Genomic DNA, 24,571 nt, shown 5'->3' with positions numbered 1-24,571 from the left:
AACGCGAGGCGCCGGAACGGGCGGGGCCTGCACGGGGGCGGTGCCGGCACCGGGCCCCGAGCGGAGCGGGCCGGGGGCGGCGGGGCCGGGCCGGGCCGGGCCGGGCCGGGATCGGGGTGAGTGACGGGGGGACCCGGAACCCTGGGGGGGGGCCGCGCTCTAGGACCGCGCTGGGATCCCGCTGTGTTTGGGGTCTGGGCTGTGCCCCCCGTTATGTTTGAGGGTCTGTGCTGTGGCCCCGCTGTGTTTGAGATCTGGGCTGTGCCCCCCGTTATGTTTGAGGGTCTGTGCTGTGGCCCCGCTGTGTTTGGGGTCTGTGCTGTGGCCCCGCTGTGTTTGGGGTTGGTGCTGTAACCCCGCTGTGTCTGGGGGCGGCTGTGCTGTGACCCCCGTTGTGTTTGGGGGGTCTGGGGGGTGATACCTGTTGTGTTTGGGATTCTGGGGTGTGACACCCCTCCCCCCCCCCCCCCACCTTGCCTTGTGTGTCCCTAAGCGGCTGTGGCGTGTCCTGGGTTGGGGATGGGATGTGGCATGTCCGGGCTTGTTTGGGGGTGGCAGGGGGACAATGTGCCACTGCCCAGGGTGGGTTTGGGCTGTGGGGGTCCCCAAGGCCATGCACTCCATGTGTCCCTGGTGACACTGGGCCAGGGTCCGTGGCGTGTCCCTGGTGACACTGATGTGGGGTCCATGGCGTGTCCCTGGTGACACCGTGCTGGTGTCTGTGCCGTGTCCCCTGGGATGCAGGGACAGGCTCTGTGGTGCATTCGCAGGGTTGCTGTGCCCAGGGTGTGAGAAGACCATGGGATATCCATGGGGACAGAGGGACCTTGGGTTGTGCAGGGTCGTGTGCCCAGGGCAAGGGTCCCCAAGGAACAGTAGGACACTTTCTGGAGGTTGTTGTTGTAATGGCCATCCTTGTTCTTGCCTCATCTTTCTCTTGCCGTGGAAGCCCTTGGATGTTCCAACACTCAGATTTGTAAGTCCTTCCTCACTTCCACGTTGACAGCACAGCACAGTGTGCTTAGCCTTTGCTTTGGGAACAAGCTCACACACTCCAACAGTGTGTGCATGTGGATATACTGCAAAAATCAGGGAGCATTCAGAGCTCCCAGGAAAGGGAGCCCTGTGTTCCATGGGGAGCTGTGGGATGTGGGTGCTGAAGGCAGGAGCAGCACAAGCTCCTTGTGTTTCCTCAGTGTTGGGCTTCTCCCATGTTTGAAAAGGCTGAAGACACCCGAGCTCTTTGGGAAAGCCCAGGTGTGATGCTGTTATTGGGGTTTTCCTGCTGAAATATCCCCCTTGGGCCTCCCTGTTGTGTGTTTGCAGGGTCTCAGCACTTGGCAGCGATGGCAAAGCCTCAGAGCAAGGATTCCGGGCTGAAGGAGAAGTTCAGGAACCTTCTGGGGCTGGGAACATCCCGGGGAAGTTCAAAGTCATCGGAGGGCAAGCAGACAGAGTTTATCATCACTGCAGAAATACTCAAGGTGTGAGAGCTGAGTGGAGTGGAGGTGGGGGTAGTGCCTGGAGTACCTCAGCTGAGGGGATCAGGAGGGTTTGCTCCTTTCCTGGATTTTTTGGGCATTCAGTTCCTCTCTATCATTCCCTCTCCTGATCTCCCAATTCATTCTCTAGTGAACTGGATGTAGAACTCACCTGCTTTGCAGCTCCAGCATTTGAGTTATTCACTCTCTGAGTACTTTGGAGATACTTGTTATGTTGGGTTACAGAGTATTTCCCTGTCCCCTCTGTTTTATAGTCTGAGCTTGATGGAGTTTCTGTGGTGGCAGTTTCCACAATCTGGGAACTATTTCTGTTTTATGAAAACCTTACGGTTCTGTGGAGATGAAAAATAAAATAATTGATTCCAGTAATTGGTACCACGAGTCTGTAAGGAGAGTAGTTGGCACACGAGGAGGCAAATACAAAAGAAGAAAAAGGAGAAGGAGACCAGAATTACTTCTCCCCTTGGAGAAATGGATAAGTATTTCTGGTAAAATAATCTGTTAGCTTATTTCTCCATTTCTTTCCAGGAACTGAGCATAGAGTGTGGATTGAGTAACAGGATACGAGCAATCAGTCAAATTTGTGAAGTGGCAAAAACCAAAAAAATTGAAGAGGTGAGTTCCAAAGTGTTCAGTGGGTATGGGAAGGATGGGAATGTAAGCAGCAGCTCTTAAAACTATCATAAGAGACTCCTGTTGTTTATAAATATTTTTTAAATGGGTGATACCAGAGGCTGCTTTATGATGTAGAAGGAAATTAGTCTGCCCAACCTTCCAGCTCTGGAGAAGAGGGGATGGAGCTGTTGGGCTTCCTGGAAGGAGAATGCTGGGGATATTCAGGATAGTTCATAGGAGAAGATTCTAAGAGGGGTTTCCTTATCTCCTCCTGCCTTGTTAATAAGCAGCCCCCAATTGGTTTTGAACTCATCTTGTAGCTGGGTGAAGGCTTCTGCACAAATATTCCCACTTGAAGTGAGTGTGGAATGAGGAATTCCAGTTGCTGGGGCGTAGGGCTGGATTTGGTGTCTTCTGAGCTTGGTCTGTGTGTGCAGCCAGGTGGATGAGTGTCCCTCAGGACAGAGAACTCCAGACACGAAACCCCTGGATCTTAATCATGAATTGCCAGAATTCATTGCGACCTGCTGGTTGGAGATCCCAGGAAGAGCTAAGCTTTCCTGCCTCACACTTTTGGTTTGGTTTTTGGTTTTGTTTGTGCTCCCAGCACGCCGTGGAGGCCGTGTGGAAGGTGGTGGCTGACATGCTGCAGCCGGAGCGTCCCGCCGAGGCCAGGCACGCCGTGCTCCATCTGCTCAAATCCATTGTGCAAGGACAGGTGACAACACCCCCACGGGCAGGGAGCACTGACCTAAACTGGGCTTTGTGCAGGGGGGACATGGGAACAGCACCAGGGAGCTCTTCTCTATAAAATCTCCATTTTTGTAATTTTGGTTGTGTCTCATAAGTGAGAAGAGGAAGAGTTTTAATTTGAAGTCTTGGTTTGACCTCGTAGCAAAACTTTTCATACAGCTCATGGAAAGCTGTTCTAGTTTGGGGTAATGCTCTTGAGAAAGAGGAAATACTTTGGGTTAAGTTCAGCATAATTCAGCAGATTTTACGTGGTCTTTGCCCAGACCTTCTAGTCCCAGTTTGCAGCTGGTTTTGATGTTTCAGGTATGCAAGGGGTTCTGTGTGAGACACTTCTAGCCTGGCCAAGTTCAGCACACAACGAATTCTTCAGATTTCCCAATGTGTTGCACAAACATGGGGCTGAATCAGCCCAAAGTTGTTGTTTTCAGTGTTCTGAGAAAGCAGGGGTGGATGCTTATGAAGAGAGCAGGCATTGATTTAACAAAAATATAATTTCAAGTGTGAAGATCACTGAGGTAGACCTTGATAATATCCAAGCCTTAACCCCTTTCCCTTTTTTATTTCAAGGGTGAGAGATTAGGGATCCTCAGAGCCCATTTTTTTAAGGTTATTAAGGATTATCCCTCCAATGAAGATTTGCATGAACGGCTGGAAGTGTTCAAGGCCCTGACAGAGAATGGACGATACATCACCTACTTAGAGGAGGAGCTGGGTGAGCATTGTCCCAACCCCTCTTCAATTTGGTGGGAACAAATCAACGCAGAGACATCCAGTGATAACAGAAAAAATGTAGTGGTGTCATTCCTGGGTAGAAGCCTTATTGTAACAGGGTTTTTTTTTTTTTTCCTTCTTTAGCTGATTTTGTGCTACAGTGGATGGATGTTGGTTTGACTTCTGAGTTCCTCCTGGTTTTGGTGAACCTGGTGAAATTCAATAGCTGCTATCTGGAAGACTATGTAGCTGACATGGTCCAGTAGGTTTTTTTAACTCCTACCTGCTTATTCCTGGTAAATTATAGAGAAAGTTGTAAATCAGTATACAGACAGCTGGGATATTTTTCATCCCCATCTGGATTTGTTTTGTCCCAGGTAATTTCTGCAAATATTTGATTTTTAGTTCTTGCGGTGTTCAGATCTGTTCTAGTTTAACATTTAAATGTGTTTTTCCCATTCCCGTTCCATGGGATAGGCCTGTTTGCATTGCTTAGTCTGACAAGGGTCTGTGCTGTGGCATTACCTGAGCTGCATTTAAGTCTCCCTTTAACTTTATAAAAGAGAGTGCAGAGCTCAGTGTCCCTTGGAGTGTCACCAACATTGCCACAGGAAGGGCAGTGAGGAGTTAAATAACATGGCAATTAACCTGACTGTTCTGGCTCTTTGTAATTTGCCTAAAATCATGTGGAGCAAACAATTCTAATTAAATGTTCTTTCTTAACAGCAAGATCTGCCTCTTATGCATTCAGACTTCATCATCTATGGACATAGAGGTCAGTGATCTGAATTTTAGTACTGCAAAACTCTTTGAAGTTCTTTGTAACTTTTACAAACAAAATTAGATCATCAGATTCTGAATTTACTCTCATCTTTCAAGAGAGCTGATACAACATTATGTTATTTGTAAGCCAATAAATCTGATACACCAATAATTTATTCCAGAGCAAACAAAGCATTGATCAATTCTATAAGTGAATCGACAATGCTTTTTAAAAAGAAAAAAAAAAAAAAACAACAAAACCCAAACAAACAAAAAAAGCCCCGGAAAATATCATCATCCCTGTTGACTTCCAGAAGATTTCCTGGGTGTGCCAGGTGAGGATTTGATCTGGTTGATTCACAGGGAAGTGTAAAACCATTTTGTCTGTCCCTTTCCCAAAGATTTCCTTGCAAGTGCTGGATGCAGTTGTTTGTTACAACTGCCTGCCCTCGGAGAACCTGCCTGTGTTCATCATCACCCTGTGCCGCACCATCAACGTGAAGGAGCTCTGTGAGCCCTGCTGGAAGGTCAGAACCCCTGCTTGCTTGAATGAATTCACTCCTGGCTGAAGTGTCAGACATACCTGTGCACATCTGCCACCAGTTGCTGCTTGGTTTTAAGAGGAAATTAAGAATAGTTTAAGCACTGAGGGATTGGCATCTCATTAGTGCAAGTGGCGTCACGTCCATGGGATTGTCCCCTGGTTTCAGCTGGTGTGGCAGGTTTCTGTCCTGGCTTGGGAAAGGCAGGACACATTTCCTCCAGAAGCATGGCCAGTTAAATCCATGTTTAGGCTGCTGAGTGCTGTAACAATTGGGGATTGAGATGTTCTCTCTGGATTTGCAGCTCATGCGCAACCTCTTGGGAACTCACTTGGGACACAGTGCCATCTACAACATGTGCAGGATCATGGAAGACAGGTAAAGGAGGAGGATCCAGCAAATCCAAGGAATTCAGTAAGGTCCCAGTGAGATAGATGAGGAGTCACTAACCTCAGTAGAACAAGCTGAAGGTCCTCATGCTTAGAAATAAATTCCCTCTCTAGTTATGGTGCTGAAGTGCTCATTTGGGGCATTTCTGAATTTATTTTCCCTCTGTTTAAAGTTTTGGTGAATGATTTTCTGCTTTTCATGTTTGTCCATTGCTGTGCAAGGCCCTGATGTCTAACAGCTGGGAATTCCAGTTGGGACAGTGCATATTCCTATTGACTTTGTATGCTGAAATAATTGTGGCATGGTCTGAATGTTCCCTTCCCCCTGTCCTTAGATCCTACATGGGAGATGCAGCTTTGCTGAGAGGAGCTGTGTTCTTTGTTGGGATGGCTTTGTGGGGGGCTCATCGCCTCAATTCCCTCAGGAACTCCCCAACTTCAGTGCTGCCTTCATTCCTCAAGGTAGGCTGGGATACTGAGTGAGCTTTTTAATCACTTGGACAAATTTAGACAATAAACTTGGCCCCCTACACCAAAGAGATCTTTGTAGTCCTGGAGGACAAGAGGAAGAAATTGGGTGTGGGGTGAAACAGGGAGAAGTGGTAAAACAAGAGGATTTATGTCTGTAGCTGAGGCCTCCTCCTTGAATATCTTTGACCAGAAATCCAAAGTCTGAATCCTTTCTAGCAAATACCTACATTGTGGGTACTTTAACTTAAAAAATAAAATACAAAGCAGCAACTTTCACTTTTCCCAGTGGTTTGTACAAAAAGTGAGGGAGGGTGTCTTCAGGGACAGCCTCAGAACTCTCAAAATTTCCTCATCTGAGTGCCTCCAGCAGGAATTACTGGCTTTAATCCCCATTGTGTGCCTGTAGGATGGGGCTGTATCTGCCATCTGAGCTACAGCTGCTCACAGGAGAGCAGAACTGCTCTTGAGAAAGTGGTTCTGTGCTGGGTCCTTTGTGTGCAGAGACTTGAATGGATTTATCTCAGGCCTCCAGGCTGATTTCCTAATTAATAAGGTGTGCTGCATTGGAATGCAGAGGGTTTCTGGGCTCTGCTGGCCAAGTGCTCACTGACTGAAGTGCTTTGGGTTCCAGGCCATGACCTGTCCCAACGCAGTCGTGTCCTACGAGATCGTTCTGTCCATCACACGCCTGATCAAGAAATATGGGAAGGAGCTGCAGGCTGTGACCTGGGATATCCTCCTGGACATCATGGAGAGACTGCTGCAGCAGCTGCAGGTGGGTGTTGGGCCTGCCTGGATGTGCTTTCAGTCCCAAGGCTTTGCCATAAATTGTTTTGCAAATTGATCTGTTTGTGCACTGTGGGGAAATTGAAGCTGAGAACGGTTTAGCCCTGTTCTCACTGCTGTGGTTCCCTGAGTTTCCTGTTTGTATTTAAAATTAGCACCTTTTGGCAAGGTGGAACTCTTTCAGGAATGGTTTTGTCTCTTCTCAGGTTCTGGAGAGCCAAGAACTGAAGTCCATTGTACATGATCTTTTGACCACAGTAGAAGAGCTCTGTGACCAGAATGATTTTCATGGCTCTGAAGAGAGATTTTTTGAGCTGGTGGAAAGATGTGCTGATCAGAGACCAGTAAGACTTTATTATGATCCTCCTTTTGGCTCTCTTCTGTTACAGGTGAAATTTGAGAGTCCTAAAATAGGAAATGGTCAGAAAATCCCAGCCAGGACTTCCATGAACCTTATTCCTGTGGAGGGGATTGGGGGAATGGATTTATTATGTTTGTTTATACCCTGAAAACATTTCTTGGTCTTTCCATGAAGGAATCTTCTGTGTTAAACCTGATAACATACAGAGCTCAGTCCATCCACCCTGCCAAAGATGGCTGGATTCACAACCTGCAGCTCTTAATGGAGAGGTTCTTCAGGTAGGAACAGGAACTTCTTACTTTTAAGAAGCACTTTCAAGTATTTCTTGCCACCTTGTCATGGTAGATCATTTTGTTTTGTGAAGTTCTAACGTTCTGAAGTTCTAAGTTAGCTGAGAAGTGTGGTAGTCCCAGGGCACAGCATATGAAAGGACTTACTTAAAAGAAGAAAAGCTTTCCACTGAGTTCTTTATGCTGCTTTTTTCTTCTTCTCTTTCTTTCCATTCAAAACTATTCCAATTAACTCAGGCAGTTGTGTTCCACTCCACAGCACTTTGTAGTTCTGACACCAAACAAGATTTTCCTGTTAAGCATTAGGGTTGCATATGGATATCCAGTATTCCAGTTACCTGGTTTTGAGTTGGTGCTCCCTAAGGAATTCTGTGCTCTGAAGCATCAACACAGAGCAATAACAAACTTCTGTCTTCTCTCTGAAACGCTGCCAAAGAGCAGCTCTTCCTCAGTGCCATGTGTTTGATTTTAAATTTGCTCACCAGAGCACTTGTTCTTCTGACATGTGCTTCCTAGTTTGGATTGGAAATGGGAAAACTGCAATTACAGGTCTGCAGAAGGAGTAAGAGCTAAACTGGGATTTGAATTTCCAATTGTTCATTAATCTGATTTCAGATGTAGAGACATTAACTGAGGGCTCAGCTGATCTCTTACAGTTACTGTTCCAACTCTGAAAAAGTTTCTTACTTCCCTTCCGTTTTACTTTCCTCCCTTCCCTAAATATCAACAACTCAATTTTTTTCCACTTTGGATTTGCTTTTCCTGTTTTTAGGAACGAGAGCCGTAGTGCTGTTAGGATTAAAATTCTGGATGTGCTGTCCTTTGTGCTGAGCATCAACAGACAGTTCTATGAGGTGGGTGTTCCCTGGGGGTCCCAGGTGAGGTCTCAGGTAGGTGGGAAAGCCTTTGGTGGGGCACATTTTCTTGGGGGCTTCAGGTCCTCTCTGCCTTTGGGGAAGGCACAGCCCTGGGCTCTAAATCTCACCCACGCAGACCTGTTTCTTTGGGATGTTTGTGGGGGGATTTGCCATTATTTATCCTAAGCTTGATACAGGAATGTGCAATTTGCAGTGGGAGCTGCAGGGTTTTGAGGACGGACCTGGTTTTGTCTTGGCTTCCCTGTTTTAAGGCCTTTAATTCTGTGTTCATTTTGTTTTGGAAGAATTGGCAGTCAATGTGAGAGGTGCAAAGCTGATTTAAAAGCTTTGTAAAAGGATGGGGACTGGACATACTGAGCAGTGATTGGTCTTGGTGCTTGCAGTTTAATTGCTGTCCAAGATGGAAACTCTGTGAGAGAGGAGTTAGGGAAGAGCTCCAGAGATATCTTGAGCTCCTCAGGATGTGCCCAAAGTGTCAGAGGGCAGAAATGGGCAGAGGTGCTCCTTGGATTCCTTCAAGATTTGTGAAAACATGAAGCTGTTGGTGTTTCCTCTCTCTCTCAAAAAAAAAACCCAAGGCCTAGAAATCACTTGTCTGTTTGAGCCTGGGCTGTCATATCTATAGGACACACAAAAATCAAAGCACTGAGAAATTCAATAAAAGTCACAAATACCTGGAGGGATGGCAGACAGAAATACCTGTTGGATGGAAGAGGAGATAAAGGAATGAAACAGTGGAGGAACAAGCCTGGTACCAGAATTGCTCAGTTCTTTTGTTTGCAGTTCTTTCTGTAACTTTCCAAACTTTCTGTTTCATTCTGCTGGATGTCTGACAGCTTAGGAAGGTCTGTCCTCTTGCAGGAAGAGCTGATAAATCTGGTGGTGATCTCCCAGCTGGCTCACATCCCAGAGGATAAAGACCATCAGGTCCGAAAATTGGCCACTCAGCTGCTGGTGGACCTGGCTGAAGGCTGCAACACTCATCACTTCAACAGCCTGCTGGATATCATAGAGAAGGTGAATAAAACCTGCAGGGCTGGCAGCTTTTCCAGCAGGGATGACTTCCTGAGGCTTCCATCACCTTCCAGTGTGGAAATAGAGAAAGGATGTGCTGCAGGTTTAAACCATATGCTGCTTTTCTCTTTCAAAGGTGGCTGCACATTCTCTGTCATCTCCTTCAGAACTGGAAGAGAGGGACTTGCTCTCTTATTCAGCTTCTCTGGAGGATGTCAAGACAGCAGTTCTTGGGCTGCTGATAATTCTTCAGGTAAATGCTGCAGAGCATTAAACACAGATTATTCATGTCTCACAGATTGTAATACTCTTCTGCTGGACTTGGCTTTTTAGATAACTCCTCTCCCACTATTAAATATTCTGACTTTTGTTTAACTGTTTGATATTTTAACTCTTGTTTTGGTCAATCCTTTGATTTTGAGCACTGTGGGACTGTTTGCTAAGTGTTGTATTTTCTTAACTCCCATTGTACAACCCAGGTGAGATCATCTTCCTGTGTGGAGGGAGGTTGTGGCCATAAATTAGCAGAAAGGAGGTGTTCATAACCTTGAATAGATTTAATAGACCTGTTGTGTTTGGGCAGCATGTCCTGGCTGTGGTGAAGAGCAGCCTCTGGAGCTGCTCTGGAGTCTCTGCAGAAGTTCCTTCCAGAGCCACCTGTCCATGATATGTTGAGGATGAAGTTTTTGCTGCATTTCTGCTGGAATTGGCAGTGCAGCCCCAGGTTTGTGACAGATCCCTGGGGCTGGGCTGTGTTTCTGTGCCTGCAGACCAAGCTGTACAGTTTGCCCTCCAGCCACGCCACGCGGGTGTACGAGATGCTGATCCAGCACGTCCAACGCCACTACATCTACTCCTACAGCCTCCCTGTGGCCAGCAGCATCAGGCTGCAGGTAGGAGCAGCCCCTCTGCTCCCAGGGCTACTGCTGCACAATCCTCTGGGATTTCTGGGTAGCCGGTGGGGAGTGGGGTGCTCTAGAGCTTCCAAGAAGAAGAACAAAATGTTTCTTGGCTCACAAGGGTATGTAAATGCAGTGTGACACCAACCTCCTGCAGAACAAGCCGTGGCATCTCTTAAAAATCCTTTTGCACCTGGAAAAACATCATGTAGGGGTGGGAGAGTATTCCAGTGGCTCGGGGTTTGAGTGATTCCAGTGTCCTCCCTGTTCCAGGTGTTTGATTTCCTGCTGATGCTCCGAGCTGACTCCCTGCACCGCCTCGGCCTTTCCAACAAGGATGGAGCAGTGAGGTTCAGCCCCTACTGCCTTTGTGATTTTGTGTAGGTTTCTCATTGTGTTCAGCAAAAGAATCACAGAGTGGTTTGGGTTGGAAGGGATCCTAGAGTTCATCCAGTGCCACCCCTTCCATGGGCAGGGACACCTTCCACTGTCCCAGGGTGCTCCAAGCCCCGTCCAACCTGGCCTTGGGCACTTCTTAATTTAGTTTTTTATTTTTAAAAAGCTGTTTTCCAAACTAAATTGTGTTCTCGCTGAGCTTAATGTTCCATCAGTAGCAATCTGCAGTTTTTCTAAATCTTGCAAATCCTGGACCAGTCTGTAGTTACAGCCTAGAATTGTCTGAACCAATAACTCGTTGGTGAATTGTTCTTACAAATCATTTACCTGCAGAGCTCTCAAGCTCAATCTCATGTCTCAGTCTCAGACATGAAATTTAAGTGCCTGCTCACAAAACTTCCCTAAAAAAATGTGCAATTTTTTTCCTCAAACCACTGAATTTTGATTCGGTGATTTGTACAAGTCTGGCTACTTTTAATTTTATAGCTTGTCTAAAGTTGTGTAGCACATATCAAATGGTAACTTCCTAAATTAGATAGAAAAATCCTTCACTTGGCCAAAGTGGCTCATTGTTGTTTGTCTGCTGGGCAATCCTGTGCTTTTTTAAATTGAAAATGAAGATTCTGTTGTTCAGTCTTCAGCCTAGCTCCTAAATAGGGTAGTGCTGTAGGTCACATGAATAAACTGTAAAAATGACACATATTTTTCTCCCTTTCTGTGTTACAGAGAGGCAGAGAAAAGGACTTCTGAGAAAAAGGCCCCTGGCACCCTGTCCCCACCTTCAGGCAGCCCCAGTGTGCCTTCCCAAGGTGCCACTGTCCGGGTGGGACACCTGCCCTACTCCATGGTCTTTGGAGTTCTCCTGCAGTGTTTGAAGCAGGTATGAACCCTCCTGGCATCTTTGTGTCCCCTCCTGGCATCTTCCTGTCCTCTCCTGGCACCAGCTACCTGTCAAATTCCAGCCCAGAGTGCTTAAATAAAGCCTGAAATGCAATTTCTGCTCCTGCTGCTCAAAATCTGTGTGTGACTGTGCAGCTTCACAGCCACCAGTGGGAGCAGCAGTCCAGCTCCTGAGAAAACAAGCACAGCTTTCATTGCACTGCTTCAGAGCAGGCAAGGGCAAAAACTGTGCTTATTAAACAAGATTCAGGAATCCATCCTGTTTCTGAAAGGGCATTTGGAATTAAAATCTCTCCCACTGCAAGTTTGTGAGGTATTTTGAGAATTTGTGAATGTTTCATCACCAGTGAAATGTAAATAGAGATTGTTCCTGAGTGTGGCATTGGACACAGTTCTGTGCTGAGGGCTTGGCTTGCTCTGGGAGTTAATTGGTGCTGGTGCTTTGGAGCATTGAATTCTGTCTGGCAGATCTCAATATAATTTCTCTTCCAGTTTGTGGTGCCAATATTGCACCTAGAGCTGGGTGACAGACAGGGAGAAACTTGTGACAGCTAAATGCCACTTCTTTTTCTGTATCAACCACGACAAGACCTATATCTGCCTAGGAAATGACACATTGTCTGCAATTTGATTGATCTTCCGTCCAAACTCAAGTGAAATCATGCAAAAAATTTCTACCTCAACATTTTCTGTCTTTGCAGGAGACAGACTGGAAGGTGCTGAAGTTGGTTCTCAACAAATTGCCCGAATCCCTGCGCTATAAAGTGCTATTTTTGACTTCTCCTTGCAACATAGACCAGCTGGCCTCTGCACTGAGCTACATGGTAATGCCACTGAGGCACAGTCCCCAGCTCCTGGCTTGATTGGGAATTGCTTGGAGGGGATTTTTGAGTGTTTTTTGGTTTTTTTTTTGTCTTCGGATGAATATTTTAAAGATTAGCAGGCTGGTTGTCAATCCTCGCTTACCCTCTCTTTTGTGAGGGTTGTTCTAGGTACAGAATAGGCAATAATGAGTGTTCTTAATGGATGTATATGAATGTATATACAGGAGCTGTGGGCAATGCCTTCTGCTGCCTTTCAGAAGGTGTTTTAGTGAGGTGCCCTGACTGGCTGTGTGATGTGTCAGCTCACAGACAAGAAGACCACAGACAGGCTCCACGGGACCCCCGAAGGCTTTTCCCGCACGGATTTGCACCTGGCTGTGGTCCCCGTGCTGACAGCACTGATATCTTACCACAATTACCTGGACAAAGCCAAGCAGGTATGGGGTGGTAGGAGGGTGTAGGGAGGGCAGAGCCTGCAGTGCATTGTTTAGCCTGTGAGCTGGTTAGGAGACAGAAGTGCAAGGTACCACTGCCTTTTGCTGTTGGGAAATGATGCATCTGCTGAATTTAGGCTGAAAAAAACACTTTGCTGAGCCCACGTAGGATTAGCAGTGGGTTCACTCCTCACCTATCCCCCTCACAGGTCACTGAGTGACTTTACTTTCTGCAGTAAGACCCTTATAAACAAAAAAATTCTGTTCAATCTGAAACTTAAAGTTTCAACTACCTACTTGAGTTCCCTGATAAGAGTTTGGCCTGGGGTACGTGCAGCATTATTTGAAGCTCAGCGTTAGCACTCAGCTGTCACACAGGCTTTGCAGCAGGGGTGCCTTGTAGCAGGGGTGCCTTGCAGGGTGTTCTGGGGTGCTGGCAGGAGTCAGGAGGTGTCTCGGGGTGTTCTTTGGTGAGTGTTTCTCTGCTCTCCCAGCGTGAGATCGTGTACTGCCTGGAGCACGGGCTCATCTACCGCTGTGCCAACCAGTGCGTGGTGGCACTGTCAGTGTGCAGCGTGGAGATGCCCGACATCATCATCAAAGCACTGCCTGTCCTCATTGTCAAACTCACCCACATTTCTGCCACAGCCAACATGGCAATCCCTCTCCTGGAATTTCTGTCAAGTAAGTCATGACGTTCTTCTTTCCGGTTTCTGTAGTTGAGGTTTTTGTGTAGAGTATGTGAGGGATTGATGGTGTTGGTCATATGGAATGCACTGTGATGCCCTTGCTCGGGTTGTAAATGTTCCATCACCTCATTTGTTACAAGTTTTCTGTATGAAGCTCTTGCATTGAACAGAGAAACACACTCTGTGTCCTTCAGCCATATGGAAATGTGAGCTGCTTTCTTCTCCTTGCATTATGTGATTTTAACTTCCATGATCATTCAGAAAAAAAACAAAAAATGAGAACTTAAACTGAGTTAGGATGTTGAAGGGTTGTGTTGAGGCCTCACCTGTGCTGGTTTTGCTGCTTGACTGTTGCAGCTCTGGCCAGGCTGCCTCACCTGTACCGGAACTTCGCGGCAGAGCAGTACGCCAGCGTCTTCGCCATCTCCCTGCCCTACACAAACCCCTCCAAGTAAGGCCACAGCAATGTGCTTCTCTCTCATCTGGGAAATTGAGAGCTCGGAAAGCCTTTTTTTGTCGTTTTTTGGCTCAAGGTTATTTATAGGATATTGCTCATTCTGGCAGCATCAGGCTTTTCCTGAAAAAGGGATATTTCTGCCCTGGGAGGGTGGGGAGGTCCTGGCACAGGGTGCCCAGGGAAGCTGTGGCTGCCCCTCTTTCTGACCAAAGCCAGGTTGGATGAGGTTTGGAACACCCTGAGATACTGGAAGATGTCCCCGGGGGTGGTACTGGATCATCTCTAAGATCCCTTCCCACCCAAACTATTCTCTAATTCCATGATACAATTCTGGGTCATCATCACCTTAGACAAAAACCTGTTTCTCATGAACAGAATTTTTGAAGGGTATTTTCCTTTCCACTTTGAGTAGGTAAGGAGCAGTTATGTGTGTCAGGCTGAGCTGTGGGTTGCTCTGCTGTTGCAGGTTTAACCAGTACATCGTTTGCCTGGCCCACCACGTCATCGCCATGTGGTTCATCCGCTGCCGCCTGCCCTTCCGCAAGGACTTTGTCCCCTACATCACCAAGGTAATGGCACTGCTCAGCCCAGCAGCACTCAGGAGAACTGACAGCTGATCTGAGACCTTCAAAGGTTCTGTTTGAAGCTAGCAGAATACTGGTTTTCTTGTCAGCATCTCTGTGAGCTCTCGTGCTTTGGTCACTGGTTGCAGACTGTCTTGGTTTGAAAGACAGGTGTCTGCTAAGGAAGGCAGGAGACTCTCTTGAAATGGAAAATGTAAACCCCCTCCCTCCAAATTATTATAATTTTGAAATTAAGGAGCTCTCAGGCAAAGATACAGGAATAGGAATAAGAGTTCTTTACTAGGAAAAATTAAAATAGAAATACAGTATTACAAAGAACAAGCCCAAAACACTGAAAGAGTCAGAATCCAACCTGGCACCCTGTCATTCAGTCAGGGTGTTGGTACAGTCCCATTAAATGGTGGCTGCATCCTCCTGCAGGGACAGATGTGGTTCTGTTGGAGCAGTGCTCCTGTAGAAGGGTTTGGTTTTCCTCTGGAATCCAGTGGGAAAAACACTGCTGGTGTGTTCTAAATCACATATTTTATCTAGGTAGGAAATGCTTGGCTCCTCCCCCTGGGTGGAGCATCTCCCAATGGGATGATGGAATTTTATCATTCCTGCAGTGGGACTCAATGGTCATTAACAGGAGATATCTCCTGGAGGGAGGATGGGTTGTGGGAGAGATAAAGAACACTGCACCGGTATGGTTTAACATCTGGCCCATTAACAGCAGATATCCCCCACAGAGATAAGGATCACTGCCCCAGCTGGTTTAACACACGGTGATAGAATTCATGCTTTTGGTTACATCCGAGCTTCACGTTGTCACCTCTTGTCCCCACGGCAGGGTCTGCGCTCCAACGTGCTGCTGTCCTTTGATGACACCCCAGAGAAGGACAGCTTCAGGGCTCGCAGCACCAGCCTCAATGAGAGGCCAAAGAGGTAAATTCTGTTCAACTCCAGCAGGGTTTGGTGTTCCCTGCTCTCGTGCTCACCCCTTCCCTGCGTGTCCCTCCCTGCAGGAGGCTGGGTGTAGTGATCCCAGTGTGGCAGTGCAGTAAGCAAGCAAAGTAAACCTCTTTAGGTCAAAGACTGCTGGGCTTGGTGAGAGGCTGGGATCCAGCCAGGCTGACAGCCTGAGGCAGCACTGCCTGTCCTGCAGCCCTGTGCAGGCAGTGGGAGCCTTTTTGGTGTTCACTTCTGAAAATCAACAATTGTGTCAGGCTGGGAGTATCAGTGCAGTGTTAGCAGAGATAACAGGAGAGGGTAACACCAGAGATAACAGAATCCCATGTTCATATGGACTGTGTGAACACCTTCTGACGACTGATCTGTAACAAGTCATTTCCAGATGAATGTCAAAGAAATGGTTGTGATCAATGACCTGGATAAATTAGAGAGCCAGTGCTGTGTTTTGCCATGGTGTTCCCAGTCAGGTAGTCAGGTCAGGGCACTGGCTGGCACACAGCTGCTTTCTGTCTGTCTGGGTGTCCTGGTCCCTTTTTTTTTTTTTTTTTTTTTTTGGAATGTTGAAGCCATCATGACAGTTTTAAGCAAAGCTTTCAGAAGTCAGAGTGTCGGCAGTCACTCAAAGTAACATCTGCCAGGGGAGGAAGATATTCCTTGGAAGGCATTCAGGCTTTCTCCAACGTCCTTTTACCTGCAGGGATTACCTAAATTGGTTCACTTAACTTGCTTCAGTGTTGTGAGCAGTGAGCACATGGTGGCATCTGAGCCCTGGGGAAAGTGCCTCTACTTCACCTGCAAGGCTGCAGCAGAGTCTTGCAATGCAGAAACACCATCCCTGTCCTACTGCTGCAGCTGTAAACCTTGTGTTGTGTTTCATCTCTCCCATCTCCTCCTCTTTCGTCCAGAAACTTGGAAGAGAAGCCTTTTGACACTCATCTCTCCAATTAGAATTCCAACTAATCTTTTTTTTCCTTTTACCCCCTAAAAAAACCTGTTAAATTCTACCAGGTTGGAATACTACTGTCTCTAAAGGCTTTTGCTGGATCACTTTCCACAGAAATCTGCTGAGTGTGGCTGTACTCTGGCAGTGCCGAAAGCATTCTGTCTTGGAATGGCAGGATGCCACTGCCTCTTGGTCTGGCTGAGCTTGGATTCTGGCCAGGGCACAGAGGAAAGGCCTGGAGCAGATTCCAGTTTCCTTGCCTGAGAAGCTTCTGGGCTTGGTTTTCACTCCTGAAGCCCAAAGAATGTTTCCCTGCCATAGCTGAGGTGCTGGGTGTTCCAAGGGATAATGATCCCAGCAGTTTCCAGGGCTGCTGGATGGCCTCATGTTTGTGTAGGTGATGATCCCTGAGCATGAGCCTGTACTCTCTGCAGCAGTTGTGGCCAAAAGTGATCTGGGAGAGGTTGTTGGGAGAAGGACAGAAATTCTGATCCCTCCAGGTGGCAATCTGAGATGTAAGAGCTCACCAAGAGGAGGATTGCAAATAAATTGTGTTTAGAAAGAGCCAGAAGGGTTAAATTAGTGCCTGCATTTTATCCCTGGGGATGGGAGCTGCTGGACCAACTGTTCTGCCCAAATTAGCCCCGAGCCTGGCATGCATCTCAGTGACTAATTAAAGTGCCTCTTGGATCTTAATTGCTGTCATCTCCCACGTGTGCCTGGCACTTGCCAGTGTGAACAGAAATTTCCTTTCTGTGCCAGCTCAGAGCCCAGGGGGCTCCCTGGAGGACAGGCTGAGGCAGCTGGGGTGGCACAGGAGCATCCCCAGGGGGTGTTTGTTGGCTCTGCAGTGGGGCAGGGTCTGGAACAGGGGCCTCAGTGTCCCCAGGGCCAGGAGCTGGGCTGAGGGGCACTTCTGGGAGCCCCTGGGTGTGTTGTGACTGGGGGGAAAGCTCAGCTTTGGGCCAAGCTTTGTGGGGACAGAAATGGGTGATATGGTCCCTGTGTCTTATTAAAAACTGCTGCGACCTAGTCCAGGTAAAGCGTTTTAGGAGCTGTGGAAGCCCTCAGATGTTGAGTCATGGTGAGTTGGGGCAACACAAGACAGGGTTGAACTGCACAAAACTCGTCAGCCTTGAGGAATTTGTGCCTCAGGTGCCCTTGCCTTTGCTGAACAGCCCAGTATTCCAACTCTCATTTCAACCAGTTTTTTTTTCCTTTGAACTTGTACTAATTTCATTTGTTTTGTAGCACATTTAAAATCTTGTTTTCAAAATGTGGTTTGTCTTTTTAATGCTTTCAGCTCTGCTTGTTTGTATGTTTTAATTTTTTTTTGTTTCCCTTTTTTTTTTTTTCCTGGCATTTGTTTTATTTTCCATCACCCTCCGGGATCCCCCAATATTGACCCTGTGACTGTGACCTTTCAACCTACATCCCTACAATGATTTCCTCCCTTCTGTGACCTCTTTTGGGGCTTGGTGCTTCTCCACATAGTAGTTTAAGACTAGCCAAAAATGCAAAGCAAGGCTTGAATAACTCTCCTCCAGTGAAAGAGCTGAAAGAACCCTCTGCAGTTGATGCCTTCCGATCCCGCAGCATCAGTGTGTCTGAACATGTGGTCCGCAGGTAGAGGCACTTTGAATGGGGACAGTCCAAGAGCAAACTGGGCCCTTGGAGGTTTTGCTGCAAGGGTGGGTGGAAGCAGGGTGGATTTGCATGTGGGATGCTTGCATGATTTGGTTATCTCCCATCAAAAACCAGCCTGAGCCACAGGCAAAGGTTTTGGGAAAGAATCCCGAGGCTTCCCAAGGCCACGTCACACCCTGGGTGTCTGTGGTCACTTTGCCACGTTCTCTGGTGCTTTAGCAATGAAAGATTCTGTTTTCAAAGTAAAGGTGGTGAAGGGGAAAAAAAAAACAAACAACAAATAAAAAAACCCCCATGCACAAATAAAAGGAAAAAGGTTGCATTCTGCACAAGTGACAATCCTGGGGACAACTCACTCAAATTTGAGCCTCCCAAGCAGGGATTTGTTTCAGGAGAAGCTTTGGAAGCTCTGCAAAGTTATGGAGAGCCCTCCTTCCAGTCTAGGAGGAATAGTTCTGGCCTCAGTTTAGGATTTGTTCTTCTGAAGGAACTGATGGAGTGTCCTGGTCTCAAGAATGATGCCATGAAAAACCTGGATTTGTTTTCCCAGAGAGCAGTGAGGGGTGTGCTCAGCCCATATGAATTGCTGCTTTCACAACTAAGGAAAACAAGATTTGATTTCAGAGATTGATTTGATTGATTGGCAGGTTTTGATAGCAAGCACTGATCTGCTCCAATGAGAGATGTGAAATAATTGATGCCAGTTTTTAAAATGCATTTCTGGATCACTTCCCTTGAGTGTTAAATTGCTGAAGCTGAAGATTTGTGCCTTAACCTGTAGGATTGCTGTCAGTGGAACTTGATTAGTTTTTATTTATTTGTTTATTTATTTATTTATTTATTTTTAGCCCTATATTATGTTTGGGGGAGAGAGGCTGAAGTGACTGAATTGCAATTATAGTTCTGACACTTCATGTTATGGGAGAAATCCTTCCCTGGGAGGGTGGGCAGGCCCTGGCACAGGGTGCTCAGAGCAGCTGTGGCTGCCCCTGGATCCCTGCAAGTGTCCAAGGCCAGGCTGGACAGGGCTTGGAGCACCCTGGGATAGTGGAAGGTGTCCCTGCCATGGCAGGGTGTGGATGTCCTTTAAGGTTTCTTCCACCCCAAACCCTTCCAGGATTCTCTGATTTCCTCATTAGTCATGAGGTGATTTTCTTCTCTTGCATTTCCTGTATAAATGACAGCAATGAAAAGTTCAGATAATTGTCCTTAAATAAGCCAAAGAAGTTGCCACATGATAAAAATTTTGGCTGCACCTCAGCTTAGTTTGTATTACAATGACATAAGGAGTTGTCTATATAAAATATTGCAGTCCAGCCTAAAACAGAAATGGTTTTAAACTGCTCTGCTGATTTGAAGGAAGACCTTCTCTCTATTCTTGTGCCAATTTCCTGTTCAGAGTGCAATTTTTTTTTCCTGTTTCAAGTTAAATTAGGCTTTACCTTGCTATTGAATTTGGAGGGAAAAAAAAACAATATATGGAAGAGATGCAACAGAGAAAAAAAGCAAACCACAGGATTATAAAGTGGAGTCTGGAGTGCCCCAGTTTCTGGCTCATGGGCAACCTGCTGCCTGGGAAGCTGGTGCTGCTCATGGGATGCTTGCCCTCACATAGATTAGGAACTCAAAGCTGCCACTCACTCCTTGCTTGGTGCACTTGCCCATGGGCCACCAACATCAGAGAGCACTGGCCTGGCCAGCTGGAGTCCCTCCAGAGAAAATAACACATCCTGCAAAGCCAACCTGGGAAGCACAACACGAGGCTGATCCCAAAATCTGTTTCCCAAGGCCTGGGTTTGATGGCTGCCACGTGCATGCACAGCAGGGTCTGCATCCCCCGTGTGTGGGGACGGGGATGTGCTGCCACCTGAGCTGGCACCTGGGCACTTTCTCTTCCAGCCGCATCCAAACGTCCATCACCAGCTCAAGCCTGGGCTCTGCAGATGAGAACTCCATGGCTCAGGCTGATGACAACTTGAAAAACCTGCACCTGGAGCTGACAGAGACCTGCCTGGACATGATGGCTCGATACGTCTTCTCCAACTTCACCGCTGTGCCCAAGAGGTCAGTCAGGGCCCAGGGACACACAGGTGGGATTCAGGTTCATGTTTCACTTTATCAGTGGAAAAATGTTGGGATTCTGGTATGCTCAGGCTCTGAAAGCTTTCCTGAAGCCTTTCCTTGGGTAAAAAGGAGGTGAGATGAGGGAAGACTGGAGGTGGGAAGCCTGTGAAGGGGCTGTTCGAGCCCCTTCCTGTGCCTAAAGCGACTCCAGGAGAGCTGGAGAAGGACCTGGGGCAAGGGGTGGAGGGACAGGACTCAGGGAATGGCATCCCACTGCCATAGGGCATGGATGGATGGGATATTGGAAAGGATTTCCCAGAGGATCTCCCATCCTGGAAGTCTTCCAGGCCAGTTGAGCGAGGCTTAGAGCAACCTGGGATGGTGGAAGGTGTCCCTGCCCATGGCAGGGGGTGGCACTAGAAGGTTTCTCAAGGTTCCTCCCAACCCAAACCATTCTGTGGTTCTGTCAAGTCCACTGGAGAGAAGCAGCCTTTGCCTCAGCCTGGCGCTGTCTGGAGCAGATGCCCTGAAGGTCTGGGAGCAGGACTGCTCCGTGTTCTTGCAGGATAATCCCAGGATTATCTCATCCATCATCCTGGTGGATAACGGGGATGTTGGAGTGGCACAAATGCTGTGAAAAGGAGAGCAGGCAGCACCTCCTGCATGGTTCATGGCACCAGCTCTGTTCTCTGCCTCCTGAGGAATCTCCATCCCCAATGTGTTCCCAGGTCTCCTGTGGGTGAGTTTCTGCTGGCTGGAGGAAGGACCAAGACGTGGCTGGTTGGTAACAAGCTGGTGACCATCACTACAAGTGTTGGAACAGGGACAAGGTCCCTCCTTGGCCTGGACTCTGGAGAGTTCCAGAGCACCCCAGAATCAAGGTAGGTGTTGCTCCCATTTCTAGAAATCCCCACCTGACAAAGTCACCTAAACCACTGCTATATCTGTGTAGTTTTTCCTCTTGGCATAAGAGGAATGTTTTATTTGTCCAGCATGGCTGATTCCTCCCTCAATATCACCAATATCTCCTTTCCAACAGCTCAGACCCTGTTTTTCAAGTGAGGCAGACCAAAGAAGCTCCAGCCAAGCTGGAATCCCAGGCTGGGCAGCAGGTTTGCAGGAGCTCCCGCAACAGAGTCCGATCCATGTCGGGTGAGTTGCCATCCTGGGCTCTCCCTGCCACAGCCTGAAGGTCCACGTGCCTCCTGTGTCTGAGATCATCTGAGATCTGGAGCTGTCTGGTGTTTTTTGAGGGGCAGGTAACAGGAGCTGTTCTCCTCCTGCTCCCCTCTCTTTGCAGGAGACCTCTGGTGATCACATAAATTGGTTTATAAGGAACACAGGGACCATCAAATTCTCTTTGTGGTTTAACCCCAGCTGGCAGCTAAGCCCCACCCAGGTTCTCACTTTGTCCCCCATGAGGGGATGGAGGAGAGAATTGGAAGGGGAAAAGTAAGAAAATCTGTGGATTGAGAAAAAAGCAGTTTAATAATTAAAATAAAATAATAGTAACAATAATAACTGTAATTATAAGGGAAATAAAACCAGGATATTGTGTGTGCATCTGCTAGAGGAGCTTAAAAGCCTCCTTCCTGAGATATTTTTGGGACTAACTAAGTGTACCTCTCCCTTGGATTGTGTCTGTCCTGCCAGGTGGTCATGCCTTACGTGTTGGTGCCTTAGACAGCTCAGCCTCCCATTTTCTCAGTGGCTCAACTTCCCAAGGGACACAGGTCCCTCCTGCTCCTGCAGCCCGCCCAGACAAGGCCAGTCCTGCTCCACAGACAGCCCTGCAGAAGGAAAAAGCCAACTTGGCTGCCTATGTGCCACTGCTGACCCAGGGCTGGGCAGAGATCCTGGTGCGAAGGCCCACAGGTGGGTACCCGAGTGTGAAACCAGAGCCTGGGGAAAGGAGAAAAATCCATATTTAAATGGATCCATATTTGGAATCCATTTAAATGGATTATGGAAAAAATGGATTAGATGGAAAAATCCGTATTTGTAAATGGATCTGTTTATAGCTAACTGCCTTTTGGAAGTGTAGAATCATGGAATAGGTTGGGGTGGAAGGGACCTTAAAGGCCATCCAGTGTCACCCCTGCCATGGCAGGGACACCTTCCACTGTCACAGGCTGCTCCCAGCCCCATCCAGCCTGGTCTGGGACATTCCCAGGGATCCAGGGATAGCCACAAGTCTGGGCAGCTCAGTTGTGTTTGCTCTTAGGGAAGGAGTAACAGCCTGTTCAAGGTGAAAATGCTTGAACACCATTGTGTTCCAGAAGATTAACAGGAATTATCTGTTTCATGAGAAGATAACTGAACTGGTGTTAATTAGGACACCCGAGTGTCCTGCCTTTGGGAATCTGCTGTAGCAGTAAGTTACCAGGGATGGGTTTTGAGGATCTTGAGGGGTAAAGTGCAGAGCACTGGGAGCAGCAAATTAATCAAGTCATTCTGCGGAAGAACCGAGAACTTGCTCCGTTTGGATTTTTCATCTGCAAATTCCAAAACAGTTTGAGCCTTTTCGAAGAGGAGCTGTAACCTCTGGGTGAGCTGGGAGTACTGACCACTTCCCCCATTGTCTGGTGCAGGAAACACGAGCTGGCTGATGAGCCTGGAGAACCCACTGAGCCCCTTCTCCTCAGACATCAACAACATGCCCCTGCAGGAGCTCTCCAACGCCCTGATGGCTGCAGAACGATTCAAGGAGCACCGGGAGACAGCTCTGTACAAATCCCTGTCCGTGCCCTCCTCCAGCCTGGCCACGGGCACGGCCAAGCCCTCGCTGCTGCAGCGCTCCAACACAGGTGGGAGCTGCTGGCAGAGTGGGGAACACAGCTCCGGGCTCTGCTGGCTCCCTGCAGGGCTTCTAGGAGTGTGACGGGGGGCAGCAGTGAGAAAGGGAATCAGTTCTTGTCCCTAGAAGTGAAGAATTCCCTTCCTCCTTGCTTTTGCTGGTCTGGGGGGGGAAGAGGAGGACCGGGGAGTAACGGAGCTGCTTTGGAGGAGTCGTGTGTTTGGTGTGTTCCCCAAATGAAAATGAACAAAGTCATGGATCTGTTCCCTCTCCCACTTGTTTGGGGCTGATCTGGGCATCCCACTTGTGGATGGATCTTTCCATGCAGTGTTTCCATTTCCATTTGTCTTGAGTTTGGGAGTCTGTGTCGGGCACTCGGAGCTGCAGGTTCCTGGGGCACAGCCTGCTCCAAACCTTGCCAGCCAGGAGGATTTGGTTGCCTCTGGCTTTTACAGCAGAATGCAAATCCTGTTGGATTTACCCACCTCTGAAAAGGACTGTTCAGCCTGCAGTTGAACCACTCGAGTTTCATCTGCTGGCTTGATTTTAACACAGTGGCCAAGGATTTTCTCTCCGTTTATTGTGGTGCTAGTTTCTCCTAAAAAGCTGTTAATGTTGGGAGACTGCTGTTCACCAACAGCTGCAATTTTTAAAGCTTTCTGCAGTCCCTGCTCGAGCTCTTATCAGTGATATCCAACACTGAGGCTCTGAGCACTGCAGGAACCATCAGATTTGAGCAGTGGTACCAGCAGACCAGGCTTTGCTGGGAAAAATGAGATGGATTGTCTGGAAATCTGGTAAAAATGTCAGTTTTCAGCTTTGTTTTAAGCAGTGCAGGGTATGCTTTAGTATTTCAGAACGTGTAAACACAAAATTGGACTCAAAATCAGATTGTCAAACAAAAAAATTATTTTCCATAAACACTTCTGTGACTCTAAAAATGTGTGGTATATGGAGCTAAGTGGAGAGCTGAACCCATACCACCTGAATGCCACTCCCGTGCCAGTCTGAGAGTAATTTTGGCCACGTCCTTGTTAACCAGACTTGCTGGAGCTGGCTGGGCAGTGCCTGGAGGAAGTTTTGCTGTCAGACTTTCACGTGCCTGTTCTGCCTCTTTAGAGGTTGAACTTCTGTGAGCCTTTACCCAGATTTTTCAGATTCTTCTGTGGGTTTAAAAGTGACCTTGTGCAGGTCAAGAAAGGCTCAGCCTGGTTTCCTGTGAGTGCTGGGATATCAGGAAGGGATTTTCTGTTCCTAAGCCTCACAAAATGCATTCTGCAAAGGGAGCAGTTGGAGCCTGCACTGCTGGATGTGTTTATTCCTCTTTATTCGTGTTGAGACCTTGTGCCCTTAAAGTATCCCTTTGGCATCTGGTGAGCTTATCCCAGCTTGTTCTTTCCTTTGTTTCATTTATTTATTTGTTTGTTTTAAACTAGGCTCTTGGTTACATTTTAAACTCTGTGCTTTTTAATTTTTTTATATTTTTTGATATAGTCTCTCCTTCCTTTTGATGTAGCTGCTCACTTGATTTCCCTTTGCAGTGGCCTCTTTCTCTTCCATGTACCAGTCCAGTTGTCAAGGGAAGTTGCACAGGAGCATATCCTGGGCAGGTATATTTATATATCTTTAAGGAAAAAAACAACCAAACAGTATTGCCATAGAAGAACACCTCTGATTCATAGAAAATGTATCCCTCATCCCTCATTTTCCCCTTCCATGTCTCCTGTCTGTCCCCAGTCTCATCACTCTCAACAAATGGGATCTTGACTAGCATGAAGAAGTCCAAGCCAGATCCAACATTTGCAAGTGCAGATAATTCTTCAAAGCAACTTTGCTTTTCTCTGGGGTGGCTTGTGAGTCATGAGGCCAGTGTTAAATGACCTGTCAAAACGTGGTTGGATTAATTAATTCT

At 47.5% G+C, this 24,571-nt stretch overlaps 1 protein-coding gene across 2 annotated transcripts in view; it reads left to right on the top strand.

Annotated features, from left to right (window-relative positions):
- The first annotated feature begins 36 nt into the window (after positions 1–36).
- Positions 37–24,571, top strand: part of TSC2 (TSC complex subunit 2) — a 32,948-nt gene continuing 8,413 nt past the window's right edge. The window contains exons 1-31 of one of the 2 annotated variants that reach the window (XM_062503466.1): positions 37–116; positions 1,327–1,484; positions 2,031–2,117; positions 2,725–2,835; positions 3,438–3,582; positions 3,726–3,843; positions 4,308–4,356; positions 4,745–4,870; positions 5,190–5,263; positions 5,610–5,736; positions 6,377–6,520; positions 6,738–6,875; positions 7,067–7,170; positions 7,955–8,036; positions 8,922–9,077; positions 9,211–9,327; positions 9,845–9,967; positions 10,247–10,353; positions 11,096–11,249; positions 11,971–12,093; positions 12,396–12,530; positions 13,022–13,211; positions 13,574–13,667; positions 14,140–14,242; positions 15,087–15,181; positions 17,649–17,777; positions 19,698–19,862; positions 20,591–20,743; positions 20,902–21,014; positions 21,516–21,737; positions 22,454–22,669. In XM_062503466.1, the coding sequence (XP_062359450.1) occupies positions 1,347–1,484; positions 2,031–2,117; positions 2,725–2,835; positions 3,438–3,582; positions 3,726–3,843; positions 4,308–4,356; positions 4,745–4,870; positions 5,190–5,263; positions 5,610–5,736; positions 6,377–6,520; positions 6,738–6,875; positions 7,067–7,170; positions 7,955–8,036; positions 8,922–9,077; positions 9,211–9,327; positions 9,845–9,967; positions 10,247–10,353; positions 11,096–11,249; positions 11,971–12,093; positions 12,396–12,530; positions 13,022–13,211; positions 13,574–13,667; positions 14,140–14,242; positions 15,087–15,181; positions 17,649–17,777; positions 19,698–19,862; positions 20,591–20,743; positions 20,902–21,014; positions 21,516–21,737; positions 22,454–22,669 (3,838 nt within the window). In that variant the 5' untranslated portion in view covers positions 37–116; positions 1,327–1,346. The remainder of the gene's footprint in view (positions 117–1,326; positions 1,485–2,030; positions 2,118–2,724; positions 2,836–3,437; positions 3,583–3,725; positions 3,844–4,307; positions 4,357–4,744; positions 4,871–5,189; positions 5,264–5,609; positions 5,737–6,376; positions 6,521–6,737; positions 6,876–7,066; positions 7,171–7,954; positions 8,037–8,921; positions 9,078–9,210; positions 9,328–9,844; positions 9,968–10,246; positions 10,354–11,095; positions 11,250–11,970; positions 12,094–12,395; positions 12,531–13,021; positions 13,212–13,573; positions 13,668–14,139; positions 14,243–15,086; positions 15,182–17,648; positions 17,778–19,697; positions 19,863–20,590; positions 20,744–20,901; positions 21,015–21,515; positions 21,738–22,453; positions 22,670–24,571) is intronic. The other variant, XM_062503467.1, reaches the window with a different exon arrangement.

This window comes from Cinclus cinclus, chromosome 16 (genome assembly GCF_963662255.1).
Source record: "Cinclus cinclus chromosome 16, bCinCin1.1, whole genome shotgun sequence".
In the NCBI taxonomy this organism is placed as follows: domain Eukaryota; kingdom Metazoa; phylum Chordata; class Aves; order Passeriformes; family Cinclidae; genus Cinclus; species Cinclus cinclus.
The sequence above is the reverse complement of the archived record's forward strand: the minus strand, read 5'-3'. Positions and strand labels throughout refer to the sequence as shown.